Source organism: Chinchilla lanigera, unplaced genomic scaffold (genome assembly GCF_000276665.1).
Source record: "Chinchilla lanigera isolate Chin_1 unplaced genomic scaffold, ChiLan1.0 scaffold00049, whole genome shotgun sequence".
In the NCBI taxonomy this organism is placed as follows: domain Eukaryota; kingdom Metazoa; phylum Chordata; class Mammalia; order Rodentia; family Chinchillidae; genus Chinchilla; species Chinchilla lanigera.
Window position 1 is genome coordinate 7354129 of NW_004955450.1, and position 16513 is coordinate 7370641.

Below are 16513 nucleotides of genomic sequence, written 5' to 3' on the forward strand. Positions count from 1 at the left end.
AGGGCCAACATTTTCAATATGTATGGTGAGGCCCACAGGATCTATTCTGACCTTGAATATTCCACCTCTCCATCCAGAAATGCTTTCCCTGGGCTTTTTCTCCTCCAAGCACTTCCTCAACCCACCTTGTTTATTCTCAACCCAGCATTCATGCAAACTGTTCCCTTTGGTTCAAATGTCCAATCCCTTAAACACATGCTCATTTTTCAGATGTCACTTTAAATGTCATTTTCTCAGGGTAGCTTTCCCATAACACCTAGGCTACATGAGATCAAATATCTCACCTTCATAACTTGTCTCAACTAAAATTTTTAAATTATTGAAATTATTTGTTTAGTGCCTATCTTTCCTACTACAATGTAATCCTCAAAGAGAAAAGGACATGGGTCTTAAAATGATATCTCCAAAGCCTACCATTTTGTCCTAGGGAAAGGTCAATAATTGTTTATTAAACTATAAATGAGTGGCTTGATAACTAAATAAGTAAATGAATTTGAATGCAATTGTGAAACAGAATTACTGGCACAATAATATTACACAGTTAATCTTAATGGTATCAATCAGACTTCCTGTCAAAACAAAGCTTTGATACATATGTACACAAACTAAAAGAGAAAAAATAAATGAGAATGACTTCATTATAAATCCATGTTACAGTCCCTCACTGATATTCACAAATAACTTAATAACGAAAAAATAGGGATGTATCTTGATATACCATTTACCTTTCAAAGGAGGCACAAGTATATGCAAATATAAGTATTTCTGATTCAAGTCCCGACTATGCTATTCAGATAGAAAACCAAGATTCTTTGAAAGAATAATAAAGACCATATACCTGAAAATTTTCTATTTATACACAATTATTTTAAACTGGCTGCATACAGAGAGTATACACATTCTCTTGACCAGAAAATAAACAAATTTAGCTAACTTATTGGAATAAAATCAAAGCTTAATTATTTTAAAGATTAGATCTCCACCACTTTCTAAATTAATGAGAAAAACTACTAACTCCAAAACCAAAATTTTATTTTAAATTATTAGGTTTTTCAGTGCATATAAAAATTTTCATTATACATGACATATAAAGATGTGAGCACACTGAACTACATTAGAAAATACACAACTTTAGAAATCACTAATGTGCTTGTTTTCCTGTGAATGAATGCAGTTTGTTTAAATCAATGTTGTCATGGAGTATCAATTAGACTTAACATTTTTTATATTATTTCCTTTGGAGCGGGTACCAGGACTTGAACTCAGGACCTTACGCTTACCCGGTAGGCGCTATCTTGCTGAGCTATGTCCCCGGTCCAACATTTTTATACTATTTCTTAATAACCTCTTAATAAGGTTTGGAGTGTCCTCTTGACCTACACATAATATGTTTTTCAACGTGTTGAATACTGTGGTTGCCTTTTGTCTCATCTCTGGTGGAACATATTTCATATCTAAATATTTTGATAGTTTAGATCTGGAATCATATAGCATGTTAATAACAGTTTCAATGCCGTAAGTCCCCTTACTGGTTTGCTCTTCTGGAAAGACATGAGATTCATACATTTTTTCCAATCTGTGTTCTGCTGCTGCTGCCAGAGCAAGACTTCTTCTCAGGCTCTCTTCAGAGCCCTCAATGACCTCTTTATACTCTGGGTCATGCTTGTCACCCAGGGGTGCCTGTTGCAGCAGGGAGTAGATAGCTGAGATTTCTTTCAAAATGTCATCATTATTCATAACCCGTGAGTGATGGTCAGTTGGCTCTTGGAGGTTTTCGTTTGAGAGCTGGGGAACATCTTCAGACTCCGTGGAGAACTCCGAATCTGTGCGCGAAGGTTGGGTGGTGGTGTAAGGCGGACTCCAGGAGGACCTGGAGGTGGACGGGGACGACCTGGGGGTCTCGGTGTGTTCCACGACTGGCTCTGGCTCTGGCTCTGGCTCTGGCTCTGGCTCTGGCTCTTTTTCAATGTAAGGTTCTTTTGTGTGCAAAACAACAGAGACATTGTTGGGTCTGATGGACCAGAAGGGTGTGCTTTCAGTGGGTTTGCTGCTTGCTGTCCCCAGCGTGGGGCTGGTCGCAGGGAAAGCTGTGCTCCCAAGACTGCCACGGGGGGGAGTGCCGCCCAGAGTTACCGCATCTCCGGGTATGCTGAGCGCCTTCAGTCTTGAGACAGCCATGTCTGGAGAATAGCCATTGTTTGGAGAGTTTAATATTTCCACTTGGTCTGGCTCCTTCGTGGGAACACTCAGCATTAAATTCTCTAAAACTTGCACATAACGATTCAAGTTTTTTTCTTCACTGGGTGACACAGTTAAGCCTTAAGGAGAAAAAAAAAATCAAATGCATAAGAAGTAGCATTTATTATTCTACGTGACACAATGACAGAATCTACTAACCTAAGATTGTTTCTTATTTACTGAAAAATGGAAATAAAGGAGGGAGGAGCAAAGCACTTTTGATACAGGGCCAACTCTCACTTAAAATGAGCAACATTATTTTTTCAGTCTTCACAAAATGAATGAGCGAGACTGGTGCAAAAGATGTATTACTCTGCATCTTTTTAACTTGCTTTTTCATGTAACATAGGATTCAATGGAAATCGCAATCCTTGATTATGTCCACTAACTCAGTAGTTTGCTAGATAGAATAGGCTCATATCAGCTCAGGAGAGCCACCTGTTAAGTTTTTAGGACAAAATTTAAAAGTAGGTAACTTACTTTTCCCTTTGTGTGAGGTGCTCCTAATGAAATAAAATCGTTAACTTTTCTTCCCAAAGTTACAAAGATTGATTATAAAGTTCATTCAAAAGAACAAATAATAGCCGGGAAAACAGAGGCTACCTTACCAGATAAAATAAGATATTAAAATGTTCTAAAGCCTTTATTATAAACATAGCACAGTCCTGGCACGTGAACGGGCAGATTAATGAAACAGAACAGAAAATGCAGAAGTAGATCCAACTGCATAGAAGAAAATATCTGAAGTTCAGGGGAAGTTTCAGTTAGTAAATGAAGAAATCATTTTAATTAATTTTGCAATAATTTTCTGTGGCTGCCAATGTCATAAAAATATCAAACTTTATGTGCTTTCTGATAAATAATGCAATATCCTCTATGCAGTATTCTTGCAAGAAAAGGTCAAACCTGATTCCAGGGGGCCTCTGTAGTCCTAACTAACAGTATACAGAAAATACAGAGGACAACAAAGGAAGGCGTTCAACTATATCATGCACGGGTGTTGGGGATTTAGCTCAGCGGCACAGTGCCTGCCTGGCAAGTGCGGCGTAGTGAGTTTGATTCCTGGTACCAGAAAAAAAACAAAAAACAAACAAACAAAAACTATACCATGGGGACATAATCTGCAAAATCCAGGCTAGGAAACTGGAGTGCATACATGCACACTATTTTTTTCAACCATTAGATTGCAAAGGAAAACAGAGAGATGGAGGATTACTACCAGGCATGACAATAAATTACATGCATGCTTCCTTCTTGAATCTCAGTTCAAACAAATCAACCGGAAAAGAAAAGCAGACAATCAGAAAAGTTAAAGCAATGCGCACATATTTGAAAACAGTAAGGAATTATTATCTCTTTTAGGTGCGACACTGCACTGTTTTTATGTTTTGTTAAACCTTCCTATTTGTAAGGTGTGGTGGTGCATACCTGTAATCCCAGTGCTCAGGAGGCTGAGGCAAGAAAAATGAGTTCAGCTGGATTACACAGAGAGACAGTGTCTCAAACAACCTAACACAACATCCACCACCCAAAAGTCCTCATATTTTAGTGTTTCATACTGAATTATTTGTTGATAAAATGATATAATGTCTAGAATATGCTTCCATATAATCTAAGCCCAAGAAACCGGGGGGGGGGGGGTTGTGTGGAGAAATGTGGGTCAGGATAGCAATGAAGCAAGATTTTTTTTTTTTTTTTTGGTTTTTCTCCAGTACCGGGAACCGAACTCACGACCTTGCGCTTGCCAGGCAGGCGCTTTGCCGCTGAGCTAAATCCCCAGCCCTGCAATGAAGCAAGATTAATCGTGAGCAAATAGCAGTTGAAGCTGGTTATAGACAATAGGGAGATTTTACACTATCCTTTTTACTTGTGTATATACTTTCTACTTGTAAATATCTGTGTGTATTAACATTTTCTATAATAAAATGGTTTTTTTCTTAAATCTGGGAAGATTTCAATTCTGGGCAAATTATAAGCAAATCTAAGATGTACAACCAACAAAGGCTTAACTGATTTCAAGAAGACATTGGCATTAGATGGTAGTTTGTTAAACTCTTGACTTTCAAATAATTTAGCTTGTTCTCAAAGTAGTATATAGGGTACTCAAGTGGCTATTAGGGAAGTTGGGGAGTCAGAGAAGAGGAAAAGGAGGTACTTACTACTAGGTGATTCCTAAAAAATCCTGAAGTATTCATTATCCCCTTCTACTGTTACCCAGGCAACGCCAAAAGCCTTGTTCACAGCTGCCTAGCAACCAAGCACCCTGCCTCCTACCTTGCTTTTCTCCCTTCCTTAATGTAATATTGTTCTATTCTTAAATCCGTCCTCTCTCCACACATTTCCCACCCGCTGTTTCTGGCCCCCTTAAAACATCTACATATTTTATAACGATCTCTTCAGCTCTACCCTAATCAGGACTCTTCCTGCAAATCAACTTGATCTCCATAAAATGTTGCTCGCAAAAGGCAGTCAGCCTCAAAGATTCTCCCAGATGACCAGGCCACTGAGCAAACCTGTTTTTCTCCATTCTTCACGAAGTGTTGGAAAGTCAAATAAAAGTTAAATTCTTACAAAGAACAGACTACCCTGGCTGCAAGTTGGGTTATTATACCTGGAATATTTGTAGTCTATGCTGGTATCATACCTCCTCTACTTTTATAAAGCAAACAGAAATGTCCCAGAATGTGGCTTAGGTAAGAATCTCCCCCAGCCTGTGACACGGAGGTGTGACACTCCTGTGGTCTCCCAGACAGGACGCTACCTGCCAAGTCGACTCAAGACTCCGCTGGAATCTCAGGTTTGGGGGCTGTGGGGGAGCTCCAGCTACCTGCACTTCTGTTCTTGTTACAGTGGAAGGACAGTCAGTCACGTGATGGAAATAATAGGAAAGGAAACGAAATGGTACTAACAACTGTGGCAGCAAAAATAGCAGGAGCTCTGAAGGGGAAATTGAAAGATAGCGATTAAAAAGATCATAATAGCTCAAACTTAATGGGCTGAGTAGTAGGTGCAGGCAATATATTAAGGGCCTGGAATGTGAGGCGTGTTTTGGTGATGAAAAGAAGAAGATACTTAGAAAGGATCAGCAATCTGCCTTATATTCAACTTGTAAGCAGGACAGTTGGGGTTTGAACGCAGGCTGTCTGACTACAAAGCAGATTCACATAAGGCGTACACAAGGGTCATAAAGATAAGCCACAGGGTTGCTGGTAAAGGGTAAGGGTGTGGTGAGAAATATCCTTGAAAGCACACAATTCTTATTTTATTCTGGTTGTTTTTTTTTTTTTTTTTTTTTTTTTTTGTTTTTTGTTTGGTTTTTCTGCTGTACCGGGAACAATTCTTATTTTAAAATACACATGAGCCGGGGATATAGCTCAGTGGCACAAGCGCCTGCCTGCAAGCGCAAGATCCCAAGTTCAATTCCAGGTACCAAAAAAAACACAAATACACATGAATATTAAGTAAAATAAAATATGCAAAATTCTGCCCAGTACCAATTGGACCAATATATTTAAAAATACATGTGAATATTAAGATAAAATTTCAAGTTCGAGACCAGCCTGGGCTACAAAGTGAGCTCAAGGTGAGCCTGAACTGCATAGCAGGACCCTGTCTCAAAAAGACAAAAAACAGATAAAATTTTAAAACAATGGAAAATTTTGCTGTACTATAAAAATTCATACCTTCCATGTGTTAAGATATATCTAGAAATACTGATGACCATCTAAATACAATATTATCTTACTACAAAGCTAAGTGGGAACTGATAGTCAATGGACTACAAAAGAATAAATCCACCTCATACAAAGGGAAAAGTAAGTTAACTACTTTTAAATTTATTGGAGAAAAACAGGAACCAAAGTTCTTTCTGGATAAGCCCAAGTTTCCTAGGTATCATAAATGCAGAAATTTATTTTTTTATTTTTTTTGTCATTTTGAGGCAGGGTCTCCCTAAGCAGTTCAGGCTGGCCTTGAGCTCACTTTGTAGCCCAGGCTAGTCTCAAACTCACAATACTCCTGCCTCAGCCTCCCAAGTGCTGGGATTACAGGTGTGCACCACCATACCCAGCAGAAATTTTTAATCATTCAAATTTCTGTGGTAGTTTTTAAAATATTTGCATATGTTAAAATATCATGTTTGTAAACTAGACTAGAAATATTTTGTTTTTTGATTTGGACAAGTTACACAAGGGTGTTAAGTATAATTCTACTTTATGTTTGTGACTTGTGTGAGTGATACATTTAAAGGGTCATGCTGGTGGGCATGGTGGCACATGCTTGTAGTCCCAGCACTTGTGAAGCTGAGGCAGGCAGATTGGCATGAATTTGAGGCCAGTTTTGGCTATATAGTGTGTTCAAGGCCAGGCTGAACTACATAGAGAGATCCTGTCTCAAAAAAAAAAAAAAAAAAAGTCATGCTTATGGCTCTGTTTTATACTGTAGTTACATAAACAATTAATTTTTAAAGAACTAAAGTTTAGCTGGGCGTGGTGGTGGCACATGCCTGCCATCCCAGCACTTTGGGAAGCTGAGGCAGGAGGGCTGCAAGCTGCAACCCAGTCTGAGCAACTCAGTAACTTGGCAAGACCCTGTCTCATAATTAAAAGTATTTTTGAAAGGACTGGGGATGTGGCTCAGTGCAAAGACCCAAGGCTCAATCCCCAGTAAGAGCACCCCCCCAAAAACAATTTCTAAAAACTTAATTTTACCAAGATGTTATTTTCATTGTAGATTAAAAAGCTAATTGATGATATTTATAAACCAAGAGTTATATTTCCCACCTTAATTATACCTGATTTTGTTACTCTGAGTGAGAACAGTACATGAAAATTCTCAAATTAAGACTATGGATCTGATAATAGAATTCATGAGGTTTCATGGGTTTCAGTTTTTGCTTTTTTACCATAGAGCTAGGAGTGGCTTGGTTCCTTTGTCTCACCTGAGAAACTCTGATTGCTTTTTTTTTTTCTTTTTGAGATAGGGTCTCATTATGTAATTCAGGCTGGCTTTGAACTCACTATGTAGTCCAAGCTGGCCTCAAACTTGCCAGTGATCCTCCTGCCTCAGCCTCCTGAGTGCTGGGATTACCGGTGTGCAGCACCATGCCCAGCTGAAACGTTGATTTCTGTGGCCGAAGATATTGTTAATTTTTAGAAATATTTAATGTAATTTTAAGGCCAAGTCAGTCACTTTAAATTATAAAGGTTTTAAGACATGTAAATTTACTGTTTTCTAAAAGAAACTATATAACAAACTGTAAGGCTTGAACTGGACTGACTCTCCCAGCTCCCAACCTGCTTGACAGCAGAGACATTGGTCTCAGCAGGACTCAGCTCAGCACCGAGGCCATCATCGACAAACATGGGAGGTTGTAAAAGAGATAAGAGAGGATGAGGAGGGCTGGGGATTTAGCTCAGCGGCAAAGCGCCTGCCTTGCAAGCGCAAGGTCGTGAGTTTGGTTCCCGGTACCGGAGAAAAACCAAAACCAAAAAAAAAAAAAGGATAGGATGAGGAATCTTACAGGTGCCCAGACATCTGGAGACATCAAAAAATTTACACAGGATGCCTCAAGGACTCCACCCATTGAGGTGCAAGGCTGCCAGAAAACTTTGACCACAGGGGTTTACTAACACCCTCCCACCTAATTGCCCTTGCCTTCTTTCAATCCCTATAAAAAGGGCCTGTTTCTCTTTGTTGCTGACAGATGGCCTTATCACCCTCTGTCTGCCTGTACCCAGGCGCAATAAATCTCACAAAGGCCTGTCAGGTGTCTCTGCCTCGTCAATCAATCCTTACACAAACCACTCCCAACAAAATTTACTACTCTGGTATTTATGCAAATGTGTACACTGTAGACTAAGTTTTAAAAATATTTGGAAGTCTCAAGTTCTTAAAAAGGCACTTTCAAGCACCAATTAAAATACCTGATTGCACACACAAAACTTCAACTGATAAAAGCTGTAAGGAACAATTTCTTCTAGGATGCCCATTTAAAATAATGAATATATACAAATGTATTTTTGTAAAACTGCTACATCTCTATAAACTCTGGAGAAAATTCCCAAGCAGCAAAATTTTTCCAGGCATGCTTTATACTCAGAAGTGGAAAAAACAAACAAAAAACACTTCTTTCTTTCTGAGAAATGAGAGTATGCCAAAAATTGCACTGAACTATGATAGTAATGAAAGGTGAACATTGAAAATCTTTTTTTTTTTTTTTTTTTTTTTTTCTCTGGTACCGGGAACTGAACTCATGACCTTGCGCTTGCCAGGCAGGCACTTTGCCGCTGAGCTAAATCCCCAGCCCCAAACATTGAAAATCTTGTATAGTAACACACTAGTTCACTGACAGCTAAGGTGTTAAGAAAGAAAAAAGCCTGTTATCTTAAATCTTGGTGCAATGAACAATAGTTTCTAAATTGAATAAAAGGAAAACCAAACCACTCATACTTCTTCGGTAGGAAAAGAACATGGGAAAATGTGATTTTCAAAAGATGTATAATCCCAAATTTGAGAACTTTTATATTAAATTTTTGCTTTAAAGGGTAATAAAGGGCTGGGGATGTCGCCCAGCAGTACAGTGCCTGCCTGGCAAATGCGAGGCGCTGAGTTTGATTCCCAGTACAAAAAAATTAAATAAATAAAGGGTAATAAAATATAGTTACAATAAAATTGGGTAATTTTAACATTTATATCACTTTAGAAGATACAAAGAAAACCAAACTGAAGTTTTAGAACAGAAAAACGCAGCACCTGAAATGAAAAAAATTATTTTCAGTGTTTAGGCTCAACAGCAAAATTCTGGGAGCCTGAGGTAGGAGGATCTCACTGGACAATTTAGTGACTTAGTGAGACTATCTCAAAATAAAAGTAAAGAAGGATTGAAGGGATAGAGCTCAGTGTGAAGTCTCTAGACTCAATACCCAGTACCTGGGAAAAAATTCAATTAACACAGAATGATAGCAATTACCCAACTTGAACACAGAGAAAACATAGGAAGAGACAGAGAAAAAATTAATAGAACCTCAAGAACTTGTAAAACTAACAAAAAGACCTATCAGGGGCTGGGGATTTAGCTCAGGGGCACAGCGCCTGCCTGGCAAGCACAAGGTCGTGAGTTCGATTCCCGGTATCGGAAGAAAAACAAAACAAAAAACAAAACAAAAAACAAAAAGACCTATCAGTCATCTTAGAGAAGAAAGAGGTTGAGTCTGAAAAAGTATTCAAAGAAATAGTGGCTGCAATTTCCCCACATTTGGCAAAAGACAGGAACATACAGATTTAAGAAACTCAGTGAATTGAAAATCAAAAGAAACCTATGCCAAAACATGTGATAATCAAACTTATGAAAACTAAAGGTGGGGGCTAGGGATTTAGCTCAGTGGCAAAGCGCCTGCCTGGCAAGCGCAAGGTCGTGAGTTCAGTTCCTGGTACTAGAGAAAAACAAAAAAAAAAAAGAAAACTAAAGGCAAAAGAAAAAATGTTGAAAGAAGGAAGAGAGAAACAATACCCTTTGTATGGGGGACAAAAAGGGATCATGAACCTTGAATTCCATATCCAGCGGAAAGCTCTTTCAGGGATAAAAGCGTAGTCGGGAAATGCTCAGATAAAGGAAAATTAAGAGAAGTTGCTGCCGGAAGCTGTTACCCTACAAGCATGGCTGAAAGAAGCTCACCAAACAGAAAAGAAATGGTAAAAGGAATCCTGGAAACCTGGAAAGATAGAAAGAACATCAAAGAGGAAAACCATGGATCAATACAATAAGTTTTTCCAAATTATGTCTTGAGTTTTCCAAATTAAGTCTGACAAGGTGAAGCAAGAATTATAACACTCTAAGGTTCTTAATGTGTACGAAAGAAAAATTTAAGACAACTGTGAATGAAAGAGGGTAACAGGATAGAAAGGGAGGTAATGTCTCTATAGTTCACTCAAACTGGTAAAATTATGATATCAGTAGACTGTGATAAGTTATATCACTCAAATATATATGACACCAAGGCTACACAAGTAATACTCAGGCTATACAAAGAGATACACTTAAAAAAGTAAGTCAAAATGGAATTCTAAAACAAAAACAAAAAAACTATGTCCTTCAATATAAAATGAAGTCAGGTATGGTGGCGCACACCTGTAATCGCAGCACTTGGGAGGCTGAGGCAGGAGGCTCTAAGTTCAAGGCCAGCCTGGGCTACATAATGAATTAAAGTTGGCCTGAACTACATAGTGAGACCCTGTTTCAAAAAATAGATAAATAAAAGTTTAATAAACAAAATAAAATGGATACCATCTTATTATGCTCTTAAATAAAATTTACGTTTTAAAAACTAAGGTTTAACGGCAAATGATATTATTAATATAAACATATGGTTTGATACTAGAATCAATATCTGGTAAGTTACAGGTATTGGTAGCTCAGTAAGGAAGCAAAGATGAGGTTGGCCTGTAGCTCAGTGAGAGTCTGTACCTAGAACACATGAGGCTGTGAGTTTCACACCCAACACTGTCAAAAACAAACACACATGTGCTTTAAGAAGAAAAGACGACTTTTTAAAAAGTTGCACACAAAGACAATCAAGTTCATTCAAAGATGTCTGGTCTTTGTGCTTTAAGAAATCATATTCTTTTTACTTTGTCCTGGGCCTGTAACCTTAATATGACAATTGGTGATTACAAACAAAAGTCAACCAAGAATTTTGTATGCTCACTTTAAAAAGATTCAAATAATCCCAGCACTTGAGAGGCTGAGGCAGGAAGATTGCTGCGAGTTCAAGGCCAGCTGGGTCTACAAACTGAGTTCAAGGCCAGCCTGAGCTGCATAGAAAAACCCTGTCTCAAAAAGACAAAAAGAAAAATATTCAAATGTAACTAGGATTTTTATTACAACAAGCACTTTTCTATAACTTGTTATTACAAATTCAATTTCTAATTTTTGGTGACAGATACACAAGTAGTTATGTTCATACAAATCAAATGTTCCAGTTAAATAAATGTAACTTTATGGCCTCATAATTCCTGCTGTTTCTGTCCTGGGGTCCTTCTTCCCACAAAATGTGGATTTTCTCCTGTGACTTGTCTGGGCCCATGGGACGTTAGCCATTCTTACAGCAAGGCTTCTGAAGAGCTTGCATTTGGGAGTTTTGGGAGCCCCTCTTGGAAACCAGCTACCATGGTATAAGAAAACCTGGGTCTGCTTTGGAAAGATGAGGATTTATGTTGGGGAAAGCCCTGGAACACGAGAAGCCATCTTGAACTTCTGGTCCCAGTTGAGTTTCCAGCAAAAAGCCGCTGCGCAAGTGACCTTAGCTACACCTGATGACGCAAATCATAAAAAATGATGAATTTGGGTGGCAGTCTTTTATGCTACAAATGGTAACAAGACAGACTTTTGAAACCCATTTATTCTTTTTTTTTTGTATGGGGAATTGAACTCAGGACCTCACGCTTGCCAGGCACATGCTGTGCCACTGAGCTGTATCCCTGGCCCCAAGACAAACTCTTAAAAAAGAATACAACTTTAAATCAGGGAAGAGTTACAAATCTAGAAGTGATCCTATGAGTCATGCGAAAATATAATTGGAATCATAATAAACCCCTGACTTCAAAACACATCTTCTAGTTCTGTTAGCTAAAATGTCCAAAGTTACCAGAACCACCCACCACACAAGTCTAGTTTGTGTCCCAGACACCTGACCTTTTAGTATCTGGTTGTACTATGTGTCCTTGGAGGGATGATTGATTTTGTCAAAGCAGAGATGATCAAAGTAGGTTTGGGAAAACCAGTTAATGTCAGAAAACAAGTACTCTTTAAAAAATACACAGGATCCTACCAAAAGGGTACAGAAAGAAGCTTCCGGGGACTCTGATTAGTCAAGGAGTGAATACTGGAGCCTCAGAAAAGAAAAATTATAGTTAGGTAAAATAAATCAAGTGTTTTAAAAAGCCACAAATAGGCCAGACGTGGTGGCACACGCCTGTAATCCCAGTACTCAGGAGGCTGAGGCAGGAGGATTGCTGTGAATTCGAGGCCAGCATGGGCTACCAAGGGAGTTCAACGCTACCAAGGGAGTTCAACTGCATAGCAAAACCCTGTCTCAAAATAAATAAAAAAATAAATAAATAAAAATAAAAAGCTACAAATAGAAAATGATGTTTAAAAAAGGAAAACATCATCCCTCTTCAAGTAACCAAAATTGTACTCATTTTTATTTTATCCAGATAAGAAAACAAAGTGCTGCTTAACTTTAATTTTACACATAGTATAAGGCGATCAATGTATAGCCAGTTAAGGGCTAATATGGTCAAAAGAATCAAGATAAAAGACTGGTTTCCCCACAAATCATGAATGGACAGGTTAATGAAACTTCCTGCTATCCCAGAGAGCCACTCTTTGAACACTCACTCACCAGCTAGATGTCATGCTTGTAATCATCTCGAACACTAGTAAAGAGCATCATGACACTCCCCTCCTAGGTCTGAGAGCTCCTTCCAGGCGCCAGAGCCTGGCCTCTGAGGCAGTGAATTTGCAGAACCCTAGTCAAGTGCACTCTACCTTTCAAGCTACTGGAATAAACCTGCTTTTCCTCTCCATTGATTTGGTGATAGATTTGAGCAACTGTTGGCCGGTTGCTACTCTAACACCTCCCTCGCCTTTTGTGGTTTGTTAGAACACAGGCCTTTCTAAGCACAAGAACTGAGACCAAAGGCTCACACACCGGAGCTTCCTTTTAATACCACTCTAGAGAGGCGGTGAAGAGGTTCTTGTCACCCTTGGACTAAAATCTGTACCATTAACTCTGTTTTTGCTCATCTGTACAATGAGGTGACCTGGAAAAAAGCAATTTATTCACAAGATGCCAAAACCTCCCCCAAACTAACATTTCACCGTCTTGGATTTGCAGCCATGAATATTTAGTGACAAATTATAAAAGGCAAGTTCTATCATTTTAGTAATCGTTAATATTATTTGAATACATAACAAATATGTTGTTACTTTTAGCAAATGTACATTTTGAAAAGCAAAACGAATTCTCATTAAGTAGTACAGCAAGTTTTACAGTAAAAATACATGAAAGAGGAAAGATTTTTTTAAAAATTTAAAAGTAGTAGCTGGGTGTGATGGAGGCTGAGGCAGGAGGAGCACTGAGTGTGTTTAAGGCTACCCTGCTTTTTTCCAGGTCACCTCATTATACAGATAAGCAAAAACAGAGTTAATGGCACAGATTTTAAGACCAGGCTAAACTACAGAGTGAGACTGTCTCAAAAAAAGTCAAAAAAGTATTTCAAATTATGAAAAATCAGATACAGGAAACTAAATGAATGTATAAAAAATTAAGTATGTCGTCTATTTATCCAGCACCACCAGGATATACGTGTATCTAGGGAAGTATTATCTCCTGTATGCCCAAGAGTCCTTCCTTTCAAGCTGAACTTAGATTAAAACGGTACTGAGGCTTTCAACAAATGCATTTATTTAATATACCTGCGCTGTTTAAATAAGATAACCTCAAAACTGTCTTAGTAGCCCAGAAAAATTTATCAGAGCTTTGCTTTTCATTAGAAAAACCTATGTGCCTTATCTCTGGCATGAGAGAATATTTTTTATTTGTAGCGCTTGCCAAGAGTGGTTTTAGTTGGGCCGATATAAAATATAACTGATTTATATCAAATCCACTGAAATAAGCCCAGTTTTGTTTGGTATGCTTATTTTTTAAATTAAAAAAAATTCGGAGAAAATAAGAAAGACAGATCCAGAGAAAGCAGCCATGTAACACTGTCTTTCATATCCCTTAATCTATGTCTACAAAAAAGTAGTAAATTACATTTTCAAGATATCTTCTATGTTTCATAACCTGTATATATTTATGTCTTATATCATCTGTACACTCAACACAAAGTCTGAGTATACAAAGTTACTTCTGAGGAATGTCTTTTCATTTCCTAAAAGCCCTAAGAAAGTTTAGGGGAAAAGGTGCAAAAGAAAACAGGCCAGGAAATTGTGGAATTAGGCAGGAGACTGCATTGTATTAAGTATCCAGGGACTGCTGGGTAACAGTCCCAGATAGGATTTGTGTCACCTCAATGAAAGCCCCTCTGTATGCTCCTTGTGATCTGCTGCTCTATCACTCCAAAAGTGCAATAAACCACTCTTAGTAATAAAGATAGTCAAATATCAAGAAAAGATAATGTCACCTTCATTTTTGGTCCTTTATGGGAAGGAAGAAAACTTTTACAAAGACTTTTACTAAAAAACAGCTTAAAAAAATCATAAGTGGTAGTATTTAAAATTAGTTTTAGTTCTCTGGACACTTTACCCAGAACTTTTCCCACTGCTGTTCATGATAATTTAAAGTTGTGTTGTGTTTTCATTATTTAAATCTAATTTTTTTAGAGCAGGGTCTTGCTATGTAATTCAGGTTGACCTTGAACTCATAGAAATCCTCCTGCCTCGGCCTCCCACATGCTGGGATTACAGGCTTGTACCGGCATGCCTGGCTTTTAAATCTAATTTTTAAGTTGCTTTTGTTTTCTTTGTTTTCAGTATGGGGATTGAAGCCAGGGCTTTGTATATGTCAGGTAAGCACTTTACCACTGAGCTACATTCCCAGACCCTTGTCCTTTTTTTCTTTTGAAACAGCACCTCTCCAGATTGCCCAGAATGGCCTCAAATTTGCAATCATTCTGCCTCAGCCTTCTTAGTACTTGGGATTACAGAGGGAGACAGTATGTTCAGCTCAACTAACACCTTTTAACAATTCTGAAATATGACTGCATAATTAGTACACGTTTTTTTTACACCTGCTTGTTAAATTTTATGTATTGACCCCGTTAAAACAAACTCCAACAATATTAAATGCCACAGTGAACCGCAGTTAGATTAGAGAAGCAAATCTCACAGCCGCATCAGATACTGTACTTACACATGTCTCAAGATACCTACGTGACGCTGTCAATGCAATGTCTCAGCAATGCTGAATTTAACCCTCCTGGGTTTCAGCTATTGAGGGGAACAAAATAGTTCCTTGGGAATCATAAGAATTCTGTTTAATCAAGGCTTTGAGCTCCTGGCCACCAAGCCGCTCTAAGAAACTGCCTCCTCAGGTCTATGAGTGACCCAGACAGCTGCCCACAATCTCCCGTGCTGTCCAACTTTTACCACAGGGGTCAAGGGTCAAACAGTAAATATTTTAAACTTTGCAAGCCTTAGGGGGTGAAACAACCACTTAACTGCTACGTATTATAGCCCCCATGGCCAGTGCATAAAGGAATGGCCACAGTTGTGTTCTAATAAAACTTTATGAGCAGTGAAATCTGGACGCCATACTCTTTCACATTTTACGAAAACAAAACATTTCATATTTACATTTTAGAAAGTGTTGACAGGCGTGGTGGTGCACACCTGCAATCCCAGCACTCTGGAAGGCTGAGGCAGGAGGATAACGAGTTGGAGCCCAGCCTGGCGACTTAGTGACAGTGAGAACCTGTCTCAAAAACTAAAGGGCTGGGGATGAGGCTCAGTGCAAAGGCCCTGGGTTTAATTTTCTGTAGGAAAAAAAAAAAAAAAAAGTCAAAACAGTGTCAGTAGGCTAGCTATACAAAAGCAGACGCATTTGGCCCGCAGACTGCAGCTCCTGCTTTGTTCCCTGGGTAGCAAATGCCAGGCAGGGGACAGGGGTGACGGAGGAAAAGTGTCCCCTCGGCGGCGGGGCCGATGGGTGACAGAGGGACACGCGGAACCAGCACCCTAGAAAGGGGCGGGAGAACTGTGGACGTCGGGCAGGCCGGAACCCTCGGGCTGGGCCCGGGCCGGGCGGGCCGGTCACTTACTCCGGTACACCGGAAACGCCGGCGAGGACGCAGGCCATAGCAACAGCGCCGCTAGAAGGATTACGGACTTCATGGGCGTGGTCCGCAGCACTCCGCCATGCGACGGGAACTTCCTGGGGCCACCAGGCCGGGTACTTCAGGGTCGAAAGGGGAGGGTGTCAGCGGCCGACCGTCCCACCTCAGGGCCTGGGGCGCCAGGCAACGGTAGACGCCAGCCGGTGGCGAACAGGGTGGGGGAGGTGGGCACGAGGGGCGGCGCGCGCACTCCCGCCTCCCGCGGCGCGCTGAATGCTGAGTAAGAGTGCCTCGACGGCGAGCTGCTGCACGCGCCGGAGCGGGCAGGGTAGGGACAGATTTTGGAGGTGAGAGATGGGCAGTGGCTTTAAAGACGCCACCTTCACGGGGCCTGAGTTCTTCGGTTTTTAGTTTTTAAAGAATTATACCCTGTTTC

General features: G+C 39.6%; 1 protein-coding gene across 2 annotated transcripts; it reads right to left on the minus strand.

The window, feature by feature from the left end:
- Positions 1–1015: 1015 nt before the first annotated feature.
- Spesp1 (sperm equatorial segment protein 1) lies at positions 1016–16285 on the minus strand. 2 transcript variants are annotated; one of them, XM_005393668.2, is made up of 2 exons: positions 16063–16285; positions 1016–2318 (listed from the first exon to the last, which is right to left on the minus strand). In XM_005393668.2, the coding sequence occupies exons 1-2, from the start codon at positions 16133–16135 to the stop codon at positions 1291–1293; spliced, it is 1101 nt and encodes a 366-aa protein (XP_005393725.1). In that variant the 5' UTR covers positions 16136–16285; the 3' UTR covers positions 1016–1290. The 2 variants fall into 2 exon arrangements, with proteins under 2 accessions (XP_005393725.1, XP_005393726.1); XM_005393669.1 differs by lacking the exon at positions 16063–16285 and adding an exon at positions 4398–4439.
- Positions 16286–16513: the final 228 nt, after the last annotated feature.